The sequence below is a fragment of the Brachyhypopomus gauderio genome, chromosome 12 (assembly GCF_052324685.1).
Source record: "Brachyhypopomus gauderio isolate BG-103 chromosome 12, BGAUD_0.2, whole genome shotgun sequence".
Taxonomy (NCBI): Eukaryota; Metazoa; Chordata; class Actinopteri; order Gymnotiformes; family Hypopomidae; genus Brachyhypopomus; species Brachyhypopomus gauderio.
The window spans coordinates 6,149,785-6,166,318 of NC_135222.1; the positions used below are offsets into that span (position 1 = coordinate 6,149,785).

The 16,534-nt window shown below is 43.8% G+C and overlaps 2 protein-coding genes across 5 annotated transcripts in view; both read right to left on the minus strand.

The window, feature by feature from the left end:
- slc4a10a (solute carrier family 4 member 10a) overlaps positions 1 to 10,618 on the minus strand; it is a 35,187-nt gene extending 24,569 nt beyond the window's left edge. For 3 of the 4 annotated variants that reach the window (XM_077024629.1, XM_077024626.1, XM_077024627.1), the window contains exons 1-2: positions 10,371 to 10,618; positions 8,239 to 8,265 (exon numbers count right to left, since the gene is read on the minus strand). In XM_077024629.1, coding sequence (XP_076880744.1) covers positions 8,239 to 8,265; positions 10,371 to 10,418 — 75 coding nt within the window. In that variant the 5' untranslated portion in view covers positions 10,419 to 10,618. Of the gene's footprint in view, positions 1 to 6,238; positions 6,629 to 8,238; positions 8,266 to 10,370 lie in introns of those variants that run through there. The other variant, XM_077024628.1, reaches the window with a different exon arrangement.
- Positions 10,619 to 11,868: 1,250 nt separating this feature from the next.
- On the minus strand, positions 11,869 to 16,013 carry tbr1a (T-box brain transcription factor 1a). The gene is made up of 6 exons (XM_077024630.1): positions 15,075 to 16,013; positions 14,706 to 14,860; positions 14,451 to 14,572; positions 13,911 to 14,069; positions 13,737 to 13,798; positions 11,869 to 13,250 (listed from the first exon to the last, which is right to left on the minus strand). The coding sequence occupies exons 1-6, from the start codon at positions 15,722 to 15,724 to the stop codon at positions 12,461 to 12,463; spliced, it is 1,938 nt and encodes a 645-aa protein (XP_076880745.1). The 5' UTR covers positions 15,725 to 16,013; the 3' UTR covers positions 11,869 to 12,460.
- Between the last annotated feature and the right edge of the window lie 521 nt (positions 16,014 to 16,534).

Sequence of the window (16,534 nt, forward strand, 5' to 3'; positions counted from 1 at the left end):
ATGACAGAGAGCCATGGCAATCTATTAGTAGAGCACTGACGACATTGTTGTGATCCTTGCAAGAAAAGGAGCATATTAATGCAGTACTGGTGTGTAAGTGTTACTGAGTGTAGGTAAACAATCAGGATAATGATGTGCGTGTACTCAAGGGCTACATGTGCTTGAATAAAGATTAGCACAGAAGACTGAGAGAGGCAGGCAGGATGCTGGCCACACTGTCGCCGTCAGTCTCGACCTTTGGAGAATCACTGAAGGCCCAAGCCAAGAACAGTACACAGAAAATCACCTTATCCAAAAATAAACATGACATTTAGAAAAGCTATTAAGAAACAGGCTGAGCTTCCAATGATCAAGGCACACAGATCAGAGTAGGGGTTAACATGAACACCTCCACCTGTTTGTCTTAACTACTTGTTAAGTACTTCTCCATCTGTTTGGCTTAATTATTCATTAACTACTTGTTCACTTCCACAACTGATGATATCACAGATGTAGATCAAGACTAAGGCCTCACTTATCACAGATCTAGATCAGGCCTAAAGCCTCATATATCACAGATCTAGATCAGGACTAGAGTACCAAGAGTAACACCACCAAAGTGTCATTTCCACAATGCATTTGTCATTAAAAAGGTGTTTGGGAAGATGTACACTTTTGTTTCTTAACAAACTTGATGCAAATGTTCCATGAGGTTCTTGTGCATATCTGTAGTCTACATGTTTGTTGTAAAAAAGCTTGGAACTCAGACAGAACCCAGATGGAACCCAGACGGAACCCAGACTGTCACTAGAATCAGATCTCTGCACCATTTTTGGCCCATGCTCATGAACCTCTAGCTGGAACTGGCTTCAGGTAACAGTGAGAAGCACTCCCAGACATAGTGTTAAGTGTTAACAGTTACGTTTCTTGTGTGTGTGTGTGTGTGTGTGTGTGTGTGTGTGTGTGTGTGGTGTGTGGTGTGTGTGTGTGTGTGTGTGTGTGTGTGTGGTGTGTAGTTGAAGTGGCAGTGGCTTGTACATTCATGTCTGTGCCATAAATGAAAGTCTTATATTGCCATGGAAACGCAACCCCCCAAGACCCCTGGGAAATTCTTGCCAGTCTGTCTGTGACATCATCAAACTGAGACGTAATCTCTTATAGCTCACAGAGGAGAGTTGAAGGGTATACTGAGCTCCACTGTTTGCTGCGCTGTGCCTGACACCTGCTGTAGTGCATAAACCACACAGTAGGGAGATAAAAGAGTGTTTTGTTCTGGCATGAATATTGATGGTAGCACCTGTTCATAATCAATGTGCAAATACACTAATCACAGTACCAAATCAAATGCTCCCCAACACAGTCCCTTACTTAATGAAAGTCTAGGAGACGAGCTGCACACCAGCCGCTCTGTTAATAAGCAGCTTCCTGCCTGTAGCTGATGAGTGACCTCACCTCTCTGAGTCACTCACAAACACACTCACATCACATTCACTCACCTGCCTAACCATTTTCCCCCTACAATTTCTTCCTGAACACCCTTCTGTCTCACTCTTTATCACCCTTCTCTGTCTCACTCTGCTGCTCATCCTCTGTCTCCTGCCTCACCCAGTTCTCTCTGCTTTCCCATCACCCCATCTCTCCTCTTCTTCTTTCAATTCATCTGCTCTGTCGTCCTCACCTACTTGTCCTACCCAGCATGCACTGCCGGGCATCACGTGACCAGAATGCTGTTGGGTTGAATTATGATCAAGGCTGTCTCATATGAGCAAACTGTATTGCCCACATACCAGCACTGCACACATACACATGTATGCACACACATGCACACACCTACACACACATCTAAATATCCATCATCCTCACATTATCCTCATACATTCAGAGTCGTTACTGTGTGCTGTATGCAGAAGGGTAGGGAATTATAAGAATAGTTTTCTTGTTAAAGGATTTTTCCATACTGGATGTACATTGACTAAATGTATCATATGTATGGGGAGCAGCTCATTAAAGAACTCACCATTTGACTGGCTAGGCAAAAGGCAGTAACCAATAAGGGGACATTTTACTGACTGTCCACACCTGAAATGTTGCTTTGCACTTGTGTGATTATCCTTACAGAAAGAACAGTTCAGTAGACACATAAGTCTAGTACATGCATCAGCAGTAACTGCTTCGCATTTCTTTGACATTTTACCATTAAATATGCATGTGGATAATGACCCGCCTCTTTTTTCTGACACAGAAGCACACACACACACACACACACACACACACACACACACACACACACTTTATATATACATATCTTGTCACATTACAGCCCTTCAGGCGTGTGTATACATAGTCTGCGTCTATATATGTACTTCCAGTGGGTGTGGTTGTGTGTGGATGTGTTCACCTGTCTCGTTAGTCTAATGTGCTACACACGGTGCTTGTTATATGTTGTTATATAGTATATATTGTGTGGTAGTCTTGTCCCGGGCTCGTCTTTGTGAGTCCTCATCGTGAGTGTTGTGTCTGCTACTTTAGTACCCTTTATGCGTATAAATAAACCTACATGTTTGAATGCAACTTGTCTCTGCATCCTGCAAGCCTCGCAACATTACACTTGTGGCTTAAATTACTATTTAATCTGTTTCTGTTGTAATAAATTTTAGCTGCCCATTGGTAAGAGAGTTCGGATCTCCATATTTAATCAGCTCTGATTAAGCCAGAGTCATTCTGTTTGGAGGAAGTGTGCTGACAGAAACAGACCAGCGGATCCAGGATTGACTGAGCGGGCAGAAAAGCAATATATAAGAAAGTAGAAGAAAATCAGGACGTCATCGGAAAGCACAATACTTCACTCCATGCTGCATTGACTGCACATGAAACAGGGCTGGTCTGTGAGACTGTGACATAGACAGGGTTTCAACGATTAGATGCTCTGAAAAATGGCTCGTAATAAAATGGTCACGTACTGTAGGTCTACTTACCAATGTCTGATCATAAAGATGGAAACGATTGCATTTACACAATATTGCTAAAAACGTTTCTAACATGCCTGAGGTGCTTAACGTCCCCTTCTTTCAGCAATGAAACAACACGTTTGTTGAATTCATATTCATGCAGTGAATATTAAGACAGATATGCTATTTGATCGGAATGCATTACACAATAAACAACTGGGCTTAAACATAATGAGAAATGTGTGGACTGCGTGACAGTATTAAAAGACAGGACAGCCAATCCGTGCTACAGATCGGGTCTCAGAACTTCCAGTATCTTTTATTATAAGACCTCGGAAGCTGAAACAGGGAGCAGAGGGACACATCACTAAAGCAAAGAAGATTAGTGTAGTGTGTGTTGTACTGAACTGCGCTGTGTAGACACGGTGTGCTGTATCTAAATGCAGGTGGCCTTGAGAGGGAAGCTGTGTGTCCCTCGTACACGGGCGTGGTGGGGGATGTGTTCTGGCTGATCATACGTATGGAGTGACCCTGAAGGGGTGAGCAGGAGGGGATGGGGGTTCTCCGAAGGCAAAATGACAAAGGCCCTCCTCCTGTCCTTCTTCCGTCCATCCCTCCATTCATCTCTCCACCCATTCCACATTCCCTAGCAAGAGTTACAGCACAGCATTCATCGTGGTGGAGGTTGCTCTGAGAAAGCTGCACTCTTCCAGTGAGCCACACATTCTTTCACAATTCTCTGCGTGTCTGAGGAGACCTCGGCTAATTCTTTCATCTTGGAGGGAGGATGGGATCTAGATAAATAACAAGGTTACAGAGAGAGTTATTAATTTTTAATGAACATTTAATTAGACAAGCACAGACATCTGGGGTGCATTTCATCTAAGTTCAGCTTTGCCATCACATGGCTGAGAAGCCGCATCATTACTGAGATCTCATCATAATTCATAGCACCTAGTGCAGCTAAAGAGGCTCAAACACTACTGTCCCACTCTTCATTCATGGCCATCCCAGCCCTGTGGGTGTGTGCGGACTCACACAGACGCTGTCAGGGCCGTCACCTGTCCTGACCATCACCTGTCTGGACCGTCACCTGTCTGGACCATAACCTGTCTGGATCATGCTGCTGATTGAAACGGGTGCTGAACAGACTCACATTCAGGGCTCCGTCAGCACTCGTTACAGAGGCTTAGTAACGGCAACAGCAATCAGCCAATCGCAAAGAAGCAGCATCCGCCCAGATATTTACGCAAGGCTATGACCTCATCACAAGAAACTGAGTGCAACCGGGGATATGTGACAGCAGTGGACAGCCAACCACTGAAAAATAAGTCATCGTGAAACCAAAAACACAGAAGAGAAGCAGTCTCCATGATAATGTGGGTGCAAGCGTACCCTAAGAGTTGTACTGTTGTTCTCAGTTATTCACACACACACACACACACACACACACACACACACACACACACACACACACACAAACACACACACACCAACATACCAACACACACACACACACCAACATACCAACACACACACACACACACACACACACACAGACACACACACAAACACACACACACCAACATACCAACACACACACACACACACACACACCCCACAACACAACACAACACAACACACACACATATTGCCCTTTCACACAGCACCACTCTGAAACAAGTCTTCTGGATCATATCTCTCTCTCTCTCTCTCTCTCTCTCTCTCTCGCGCTCTCTTTCTCTTTCTCTCTATCTATCTCTTTCTCGCACTCTCTCTCAGTCTATGGGTATTCTCCAGCTTTCCAGGACACACATGCCTTTGACCCAGTTTTCTACACAATCCTCAGTAGGTTTGTCACACAGCTATACAGACTGAAGCAAGCGAACACACAGCAGAGAGCTCATTACCCTAAAAGAGTAAAAGATCATAATGACCCTTCACAGACACATTTACCTGAACACCTCACAGAATGCAAGGCTGATCAAGGTCACTGTCCTCATGCTATATTCTCCTTACATACAGGAGCTTCCTGTGTGTGTGTCTGTGGTGTGTGTGTGTGTGTGTGTGTGTGTGTGTGTGTGTGTGTGTGTGTGTGTGTGTGTGTGTGTGTGTGTGTGTGCTTTGCTTCTGGACCACGTGAGCATGCAAAAGCCTCAGCCAAGAGAAATGTAGGGGGATTATCAGTGATAGAGGGGGGTGGGCTCTGGGACACGTGATTGGTAGAGAGCTGTAGGTCTGATCCCTACAGATGGTCATGGTTACCATGGTAATGGCAGGATCAGCATCAGTGTCCTTCCAGAGAGGTGGCACCGTTGATGACTGTGGTGACTGCTCAGGCTTACCGGCACAGGCAGGTTCCATCATCAGCGCAATTAAAACGCAAAGCACGCACAGCCACACGTGTGCCTTTAAAACAAAGCTCAGGCACATGTGCTTTTACAACACATAACATGCACAGCCACACGTGTGCCATTAAAACACAACGCTCAGGCGTGTGTGCCTTTATAACACAAAACTCAGGCACGTGTGCTTTTTCAACACAAAGCTCAGCACGTGTGCCATTACAACACAAAGCTCAGGCACGTGTGCCTTTAGAGCAAAAACATGCACTGGCAGACGTGTGCCTGATCAGGAACTTCTCCTACGATCACATGTGACTCATAGCCTGACATTCTTCAAGAACATGCAGAAGCTCATTGCAGTATCCATCCTGCTCACTCTCCCTCTCTCTCTCTCACTCTCCCTCTCTCTCTGCCTCTCTACACACACACACACACACTAGACCCACACGCTGCTCAGTGATTTGCTTTCATTTATTCTCTCTGAAGACCAATAATGTGGACTCAGCAGGAAGCGCTCTGTCCTGCTCCCGATCTGAGAGCTCGAGCCGAACCGAGCGTCTGCTCTGTCATTCACCTCTCCTCCCTCTCTCACCCCAAAGCGAGGGATGAAAGAGAAGGTGGAAGGGGAGGAGAATGGAGCAACAGAGCGCAGAGAGATGTAGGAGGGAGAGCAAGTGAAACGGCGAAAGGAAGGAAACGGCAGGAGAGGAACGACAGATGGAATAAATCTCTTTGTTCCTTACCTGGTTGTCACAAAGAGCTCTCCGTTTATTCAGCCTAACACTCTCACAGCAGATGACTTCCTTAGTGACCATCCCATAATTAAATAGCACAGCTCGCTAATGCAGAACAGGTCACCAATGCAGGCTAATCCATACGGTGCCACAGCACCGGCTTATTACAACATGACACACCCGTTGGAAAAGGACCTGTCCTCGTGCCCACCGCACAGAGCCTTGTTCGTACCTGCATGCTGTGTTTCCCAGCCACTGGGGCTCGATCCTGGGGAGAGGAAGCCAGGCGCGTGGCTTGGAAGTCCAAGCAGAGCCGGTGCTGGTCTATTGCACTCCTAGCCGGGCTTGTGCCTCACACAGTCTACAAGCCTTCAGTGTGGTAGACGACGTTCGACCGCACGCCCTGACCACACCGGCTGTTTCTGACAACCAGCCGACTGCCAATCGGGAGCGAGATTAGAGTGTCGGCATCACAGATCACACGGTTTGCCGTCTGCTGTCACGCGCTCTGTCTGAAAGTGTGCGCACAGCAGGGCAGGCACCTATGTTCTGTGTGTGTGAATATCTGGTGCGCGCGGTGTGTGTGTGGTGTGTGCATGGTGTGTGCGTGGTGTGTGCGTGGTGTGTGTAGCAGTGAGCTCCCTCCTCTGTGTCCTAGCTAAAGCCTTGTGATGTTTTATCATCCTCTTCACAAAGACTGGTGCATTCTGGGTGATGTAGTAGTACCAATGCATCTCAACAATAAAAGAAAAAATAACGAGTTTCTTTAGCATGCTCTAGCACTAAACAGTACAATCACTTTTTTAAAAAGCACTTGGCAACACTTACAGTAGCCAGAGTTTTAAAATTGACCACAAAAATAAATTCAAATTCAAGTTTCAAAGAACTATTTGCAAATCGAATTAAGCCAAAACTGTGACAGAAAATTTTACAAAGAAAAGAGCAAACCCTCCCCCACAGATCTCAGATCAGCAAGTCTACAAGAGCTGCCCATCTCCCCCTGTGTGTCCATCTGTTCATACTGGCCCCAGTCCATCTCGACCATTGACCAAAATCACAACCTCCCCATCACTCCAACTCTCCAGATACCCAACCCCACCCCTACACCTCTCTCCGAAAGAGAAACAATACTCAGGAAACTGAACGACCTCCTCTTCCCTTAACTGGGCAATATTTTAAATAGGCTTTTTCTTTTCAATTGATTGCCCCCCCACCCCCACCCCCATTAGACCTGGCCCCTTTAGCTGTCTCTGTCGGGAACATTCAGTTCTTAGGAGCACTCAGACACTGTTGGAAGATTCCAGCAGGGGGAGAGTTTACATTATCAGTCTCCAGCGCTGTCCGGGCAAAACCATTGACCTCTTTGCAATGACATTTCAGTTCAAATGAAGAGCAGCCACAGAGCATGCATATGACACAGAGGACCCAGATCGGTTGGAGTCCATCAAAAGAGCCCACTGTCCCCATGTGCATAGTGACATAGATGTGACATAGGGATTACATAGATGTGACATAGATGACATAGTGGTGACAGATGTTAAAGATGACAGAGTGACATAGATGTGACATGGTGACATAAATGTGATGTAGTGATGACGTGACAGATTTGACCTAGACATAGTGACAAAGATGTGACATATATGTGACATAATTGATAGTGACATTGATGACATAGTGACATAGATGTGACATAATGACAGTGACAAAGATGACATAGTGACATAGATGTGATATATATGTGACATAATGACAGTGACATAGATGACATTGTGACATAATGACAGTGACATAGATGTGACATATATGTGACATAATGACAGTGACATAGATGTGACATAGGGATTACATAGATGTGATATAGATGACATAGTGATATAGTAGTGACAGATGTTAAAGATGACAGAGTGACATAGATGGCATAGATGTGACATAGTGACATAAATGTGATGTAGTGATGACGTGACAGATTTGACCTAGACATAGTGACAAACATGTGACATATATGTGACATAATTGACAGTGACATAGATGACATAGTGACATAGATGTGACATATATGTGACATAATGACAGTGACATAGATGACATTGTGACATAGATGACACTGTGACATAGATGTGACATATATGTGACATAATGACAGTGACATAGATGTGACATAGGCTATATGTGACATAATGAGAGTGACATAGATGACATAGTGACATAGATGTAGCCAGGCGTATAACTCACCCCTTCACTGCTCACAGGGCTCTGGACCTGTGGAAGGACATAAAGGAAAGACAATCAGACAGACAATCAGACAAAAAGTCATACACCTCACGAGTCCATACACCTCACGAGTATATTCTGGCTTGGTTGTCCTCGACCGTTCAGCCATCAGACAGCTAATAGATGTTTTCAGAAATACTTCTGCTTGAAGCTTTATGATATAGGAAACAAGAATCTGTGCTTTCAGGATGTCTTGGACTGCGTGGTGCAGCTATAATCCAGACAGCCTGGCACCATCAGCAATAAATATCAGGCAAAATATTAAATCTCCTGGTCAGCAAACTATATGAAGTCAAAACTGATAAAAGTTTAAAGTGAGGAACAACATGCTTCATATTGTGCTTATTAGTCTCTCATATTCTTCTCTCATCTCCTGCAACTGCACACATGAGTGTAGACACACACACACACACACACACACACCACCATTCAGGCCATGATTTGCCACTGAACAGACACTGAGTTGCGATGGTGAGGAAGAGCCCTCTGGCATTTAGAACACTGGCAGCAGATGAGTCTGTGCTGATCGGCCAAACACAGCTGCACATGGGATGCAATAGGCAACAATCATTGTGGAGCTTCTAAGGTCAGACAGAACTACAGGAGAAGGGCATCGTGCCCCACCCCACCCCCCACTCCCCCCATCCTGCCCCCCAAGTCCTCAACGCTTACTGGGACGGAGCTATCACATATGTGGGACACATTGATACATGTGTAAATGTCAGATTCTGACCTCTGGAAACATCTTTGTCTCCGCTGTCACTGCAGAAATCAGAATTCGGTCTTTTATGCAGTAAACATCCATCCAGATTCTCTCCATCCAAAGTATCACTCCCTCTACAGGATCAGGAGCACTATGAACACTTGTCTCTCACTCAGTGTTTTTGGAAAAGCTCACAGTATTTTCAGAACTACACATAAAAAACACCACCATGCAATTGTCCTCAAACCAATAGTGATTAGACATGTAGCTAAATTAATTTCAAATCCACTAATTTATCAATTCAGTATAGAACTGAAAACTCAGCATTTCTATTACAAAAATCTTAAACATTCTCTTACGAGAAGGTCTCCTATATAACGTACAGGTGGCACCTGTCAGCACACTCCCAAAGAGGGACAGGGCCATGGCTGCCAGCCCTGCAAATCCCAGAAAGCCTGTGTTCTGCTGGCGAATACGTGCCTGCTTCAGGGTGCAGACTACACAGAGGTATCCAAAAAGACCGGGACACTTCCAACGAACTGGACACCGTGGACAGACCGCCGCTCTCTCTCTCTCTCTCTCTCTCTCTCTCTCTCTCTCTCTCTTTCTCTCTCTCCATCCACACTCAGTGCCTAGAATAAAATGGCTGCTCTTTGCCACTGCTTCTCATCAGGGCTGAAGAGTCAAGCTTTGACGGCAGACCTGCTGTGGTTGTGTGGCCTGGTGACCAGCATCTCAGTCTTTGGGGACACGGTTTGTTTTTTTCACCGAGCTGAGTCTTTCCCATCTTGCACAATGAAGCAGACATGCAAGTGGTGAGCTTCTGTTCAGACAGACGCTCTGTAGCACAAGAGGCCAGGTACTTTTTCCCTTTTACGTCACTGACATGACAAGAGTTTCACAAAAAATGAGGCTGCTGTCTAAGATTAAGTGACCATGCGACTCAAAACGGGGACCGTGACCGCGTGGCGGCCGAGACAGCAAATTGATAGGATCCCATTAATGAAGATACTTTGTTTCATGTAGGCGATGCACATACAACCCCACTGTGCCTTTCCAATAAACGCCACTACAGGCTATGGGGAAGCGGGCTCGTGCGGTGCGTGACTCTCAGACGTGCACCGCATATGGCAAAACCCGCAATGAAGACGACGTAACAGCCAATAGCAAAATACACATAAATAATTGAAACATGGTCTTTTGTTCGAGGTGGCGTCTTTGATGGCTTCCGTACGTTATACCATTAGTGCAGAAGATAGTGTTAACTCTGGGTATACTGTAAATATATTTTTTTTGAGCAACACATTACTGCAGTGTGGTCAATCATTGTATTTGGAAACACAAAAATGACACCAAGCTAATGCTGCCCAAGACATGAACGTGATCTTACCGGCGGCAGAAGAGGCTCCATTTGCGCTCCTTCGTCTTTTATGTCCATTTCTGCTACCCGCGTCTCCGAGCACAATTGACTATATACTCAGTGTGTTTCGGGAAATTTGGTGAACAGAGGTGTGAATGTGACGATACTCTTTAGGCAGGTGTACATTTACATTGCAAACCATTGGATATTCGTCGTCCCCGTTAGATTTTTTTTCCGGCCGGAGCGCGAGCGCTTTTCTTCCTCCACGCGCCCGTGCTCGCGTGTAATTTGCGTTCTTGTGACGCAGCTCGGGCAGCACGTGAGTTAACGTATTGGTGCGAAAATGTTTAAGTGCGACAGTGATTGTGTTTTATGTAATAAAAAGGAAGTTTGATAATAGAAAGGTGTACACTGCAAAGGCTAGCAGATTCGGAAAAGTTTACAATACGCCTTAATGACAACTATAGAACAACATAAATAATGTAGAATAAAAGAATAAAGAATAAAAAAAAAGAAAAAAGAAAAGAAAAAATCCATTGGAATGCCAAAAAAGAAAAGAAAGATGTTATTTTCAAATTTAAAAGATAGGTAAAAATGTTCACTCAGGATGTTCACTCAAATTGAGTTCGGTTTGTGGTGCTTTCTAATATATTTTAAATGTCTATCACGTTCTTTCTTGCTTAGTGAAGAGTATATGTTGCATATGTTACTGGAGTCATACAGACACTCACTGCCACTTACAATCATTCTCTCAAAGCAGAGGTAATGGCGCCACCCCGTGGTAGCTGCGCGTAAATGATCATAATAAGTGGGAATGAGTGACAAGTCGTAGAACTAAAAACCAGAGATGGACATTCCAGGTTCAGAAAGTAAAACTCCTTCCCAGGATTTTACTCAAGCTTGCTGGATTTTCTAATTAGTGCCAGGTAAAATTAGTGGAATCAACACAATCCAGGAATCTTGGTGAGGACTGGAATTCTTATCTCTTCTAAAAACAGACTGTATCAAACTTCTATCAAAAGACAGTCGTCTTGAGGCCCGCAGTCAGTATGAATATGAACATGTTAATACTGATAAAGTAAAATCGCGATTGGTCTTTCTTCCCAACTTTCTCAGTCGTAAATTGATCAAAAGCCTTTATTCGTGAGACAAGGTGGCAGAGCTCTGTCTATTGTCCGAGGGCGGAGACTTCTGTATTGGAGTGTTGAAGTTCAGAGAATTGAATTATTTAGTTAGGCGTCTCGGGGTTGGACAAATACACTTGTACTTAGTGATATAATTTCTCAAATTAAGCAAAGTTGTTGCCTAGAGTGTCCGAAACATGCTTGAGTGGTTATCTATTATTGTATCCAACAAGCAGAGCTCCATAGTGCCGCTAGGGGGCGATCAAGTAGACATATTTTAACACCGATCTCAAATTCAAGTCACGCCATTGTCCAGTTGTGCTTGATCGTGGTCAAACGCTACCTGGTGGTGAAGTCTACTTGAAAATCAGCCAGACTTTAAAGTTATATCGGTTGGACATTTAGGGTGTTTTTTAATTCACGGTAAAGCACACTCAAAAATTCACAATCCAGAAAACCCACTTTCAACAAGCACTCATCTGGAGAACTGGCACTGCATATTCGCTACAACACATTGGTTAGCTTATGGAGTTATTAAAGTTGTGTTCTGAACATATTGTGAAAAATAACTTATGATAATACTGGGTGTTCACAACTTTAAATAAGAGGGTTTTGGTAGCCTATAGTAGGCTATGCTGAATAAGAATTTAATCACGTCCATTGAGCCATTGAGATATCTAACTCGGCTATTCAAGATAAAACATTTTGTAAGTTAAATTTATTTAACATGTAACTAGTTTTTCTACACGTCCTATTATCTCTCGACACTCTAATGACATTCAAATAGCTTATATTAAATTTATTTAAGCGGTTCGACATTTCCCTTAACGGTTGGACTTAAGCTCTCTACAGTCATTCAAAAATCCTACACGTTTCAATATCAAATATCATAATAAATTTGTCCTTATAGTGTCAGGGTACATCACGCTGACTTTACAAAAAAAAACTGAAGAGGAATGAAAAAGGAACAACAGACTCCAGTCAATATGTTTTCACTTAAGTCTGAGAATAAAAACTGAAATAGTTGACGTTCCTGGTTCCGTTCCTCTCATGTGTGGTCAGCAGGTCCGTTTTTGGCGGGGAGGGAACATCCGAACCGGGGGGCGACATCCTTTTACGTTTCCCCTGCTCAAAAATCCCAGAGTCGCTTGAATCGATTGATTTAATGGAAGAAGGTGTACCCACCCAGGTGGCATCCGCCGGCTCCGTGTCTTTTGGGTCTTCAGACAGACCCAAAGCGTTCTCCTCCTTCCCAACGTGTCCTTCGTTCACGTACACCGAGCCGGATCTCTCGAAGCCAGTGTCAGAGATCCAACCTGGGAGACCCACCACGGGTTTGCTGCAGTACTGTGGTGAGCTTTGGGACTCCCATCCCGTCTGATTAGCGTAATAACCCAAAGCGCGAGCGGAACCGCCGGTACCTGGAAGAGGGAGGCCTCTGACTCCGGTGCTGGTGTAGGAAAGCAACGTGGCGTTGCCGGTAAAGTCGGTGGCACCGGTCGTGTCGTACGTTGAAGGGGGGAAGTCTAGTCTGTTGACAAACCATCTTTGAGCCGAGGCCGTGGCGCTCTCGTCGGCGTGCTGCGAAGGTGCCAGACTGTTAGTGAACGGAACAACTCGGTCAACACCAGGGCCTGATCCAGGACTGGAAAAACAGGATTTGGGGTAATTGCTGACAAACTGGTCCTGAAACAGAGAGGTTGCCATAGCGAACCTGGCACTGGGTATTAACTGAGAGTCAGCAGGAGATGGAGTCAGCCGCTCACTGTCACAGCCGGTGTAAACTCTACACAAATACACAACGATAAACGATTGAAAAAGGCAAACTATCAGTCGCATAGAAAACGATTTTAGAAAATTATTTCTACACAAAATATGTTTAAAAATATTACTCAGTATGATGTAAGCTTAAAAATGTGAAGAAAAAAACAAATAACCAAACACAATGAATTCTATTTTTAATACTGTACATATAATTACCCTTACGAATTATACTCACTAAAATTGTTTGAATCTTATCTTAATTTTCTCTCAAAGATTTAAAATGTTTTCAGTTTTTTTCCTCAAAATTATAGATAATTGATTAAACATCCCAGCAAAAACATCAATGCTATGAGAAGTCTCCAGAATACAGTGTTCATTGTTATAGAATGATTGGATTCAGTATAAATCATGCAGGCTAACGAAAATGGCCACCAGTTTTTTTGTCGTATAAAAATGCATTAAAAACAAACAAAGCCATTTCAGGCATTAAGTATATTATTATACTCACGTGTCGTAATTATCGCGAAATCCTTTAGCGAATGGATTATGGTCGATTTTCAGCTGGGTGATCTTTAAAAAAACATTTAAAACAAAAAAAGAAAGAGTGAGTGGTGGAAGAATGTTCTCATAGCTGTACATACAGTACAAAAAGTCCGCTTATCCGTGTGTGCCGAAGCCTTACATCTGTGTTCTGGTAAGCAGTCACAGCTATGAACTGCGTTTCGGGGAAGGTGAAGGTCTGAACCCGATCGGGTTGACTTGAATCTTCTGTCCCGTCCTCGCTCACCTCCACCAAATGGACTCGCGGCTGGTACTTATGCAACGACTGGAGAACCACCATCTTGACAAGAAATAAACAGAAGTGTTGATAAGCCCATCATGCATTTTCTCAGCAGTTGCAAAAAAAACCTGTCAAGGAGCCAAGGGTTGACAGCAACCTCGTTAAAAGTCTGATAACCGCAACAAGACTTTATTAGCCTACCCGATCTCTGCGTGACAAAAAGTTGCTACTGCCCAAATTTTCTCCGAGGCTTAAATCAAATTGCACGACATATTTTATTCTGCGTTACGCAGGCTTAAAGCCAACTACGTTTTGGTTCTGACTATTTAAGTAGATCAGCTAGGGCTATATTCATTTGCTTTCAATTAAATGAAATAAAAATAAAAGTTCAATTATATTAAAATAAATTGTAAAGGCAAGTTTGGGCTGATGCGGATTTACCTGCCCGGTGTTATTTGAAGCGCCTTTGTTGTTTGTTAATTTCAGTTTCCCAAATGAAATCTCCTGACGCATCCAGTGCGCACCGGTGTTGGGCGAATCTGGGTGCATGTACACTCTGTTTCCTACAAAAAAGCATTATATTAAAAATCTAATAGTATTTTCACCATTAATAACAAATTGGTAATGAAAAAAAGGAAACAGAAAATCTATTTAGTTACTTCAAATCGGAACTCCATTAATGTTAGGTGATGTTACCCGTAACATTCGTGTCCGCTTTGCCGCAAGGAACCCACTTCCCTCCTTGGAATCGCCAGTGGTTTGGATCCGCCAGAATAATGTCCACAAAAACATTATAATGAGACGTCGGCTGAAGTCCAGAAATGTTGAAACTTAAGAACGGAAACATCCGTCTAAAAAGTAAGACGTGAAAAGCAGAATTTATTCATGCTTTTTTTTATTATTCCATTTATTGCGTCCACGGTTATTATAGCTAAATATAGTTACTTACTGTGTATGTTATTATGCGAACATTATTAATTAGTAACAAGACAAAAAAACGTTTATACTTTCAACTTTATAAATTCTAATTTAATGAACATCGCTACAATAACTTGCCAGCCTTACCGTCCTTGTTTGGTGATAATCATCTCCGTTTGGTGCCGGTGAAATTTGAGCCACAGTGCCCGGTTACAGAGGTACACCTGAGCTTTCCCGGGCACCAGCCCCGTTTGGGCCGAGGAGAGCGGATAGATTGCGCCACTTGGATAGGCTTGACCATAGGGCTGCGCGTAATGGTACCCTGCGCTTGGGTAGCCTTGTCTGGACGTGTTGGACAGGAGACTGTTGTACGGCCCGTTAGCAATAACCGGATGATGTGTCACGAAGGGACTTGGACCTGCTAGAGAGAAAGCAGGGAGAGCCGGCCCGTGCTGACCTGCGTAAGAGAACATGGTATCGGATGAAGCACCGGCGGTTCGGCTCGGCTCGGACAAGTAACACGTGTCCGCATCGGTTCCATCGAAAACGCGCTGCGTGCCGGAGACGGTGTCCTGCGATGGAGACAGCTCGCTCCTCTCTTCTTCCTCGCAGTCGGAGAGAGCGTTTGAGAGATTAGTCATCCCAGTGGGGAGTTTTTTCAGAGTCGGTTCGCTCTCTGGGGTGGCACCGGAGGCTGGGATGGGTTGGTCCTCAGTGACCAGCACCGGGGCGTTGACGTTGGTGAAGTCGTGGTCCACACTGTTGGCCAGCGCCGTCGGAGAATGATGCAGGTGCATCTCTAGCTGAAAAATGTGCGTTTCGACGGGCCAAACTTTCGGAGATTAAACCTCAGGCATAATGAACTCGCAGTGAAAACGCCTTGATGAACCAGCTTGTTTTACCATGCTGGGCTTATTATAGACATTTGACGTCGCTCTGTATCCTAATTAGGCGCATGTAAATTCTCCAAGCAGCGCCAGTGGGATGTTTTTTTTAACCCGGACACGGAGGATTTCACTCAAATATTTGCCAAAAAAGAATTATATACATTTAAACTGATAAAAAATAGCTAAGCACAAAAAAATTATAAAAAAATAAAACTGAAAAAATAGCTAAGCACAATAAAGCCGAGAACAAATCGTCGTAGATGAAGAGGCCAAGTAAAATACCAGTTTAAACAAAATGTCTTAACATTATCACGGTTATCCTAATTAACCCAAAGAGAGATAATTTAAGAAATGGGATTTATATATGACATCTAGAAATGGTTTCAGAAGACAATGTGCTCAATTATCTGAAGGTTAATACTGAAAAGACACTTAACGTTACACCCTTCAAAATGTGCTAATGCGTGAAATCTCCAGGACCTTTAGTCATGTTTACTGTTCTCGTGAGTTAATATTTAATTTTAACTACACTTAAGAGTTTATTTTAACTATAGTTAAGAGAGAGGCACCTACAGCACACCTCTAAAATGCTACACAGGCGCTTTTGGCATTTCCTGCTTAAAACACTCCCTAAAAATGTACAAGCGCAGATTCTTTGCCTCGTACTATGTCAAATACACGGAATATGCAAGGAATCAAGTCAACCATTCATCAAATGTT

Bases quoted from the DNA above. Each gene is read 5' to 3' on its own strand.
- tbr1a (XM_077024630.1), bottom strand. From the start codon at position 15,724: ATGCACCTGCATCATTCTCCGACGGCGCTGGCCAACAGTGTGGACCAC. The intron at 14,573-14,705 runs GTAACATCACCT...GCTTTTTTGTAG, and splicing joins AGCGGACACGAATGTTACGG to GAAACAGAGTGTACATGCAC. The intron at 14,070-14,450 runs GTAAATCCGCAT...TTTCTTGTCAAG, and splicing joins CTTCAAATAACACCGGGCAG to ATGGTGGTTCTCCAGTCGTT.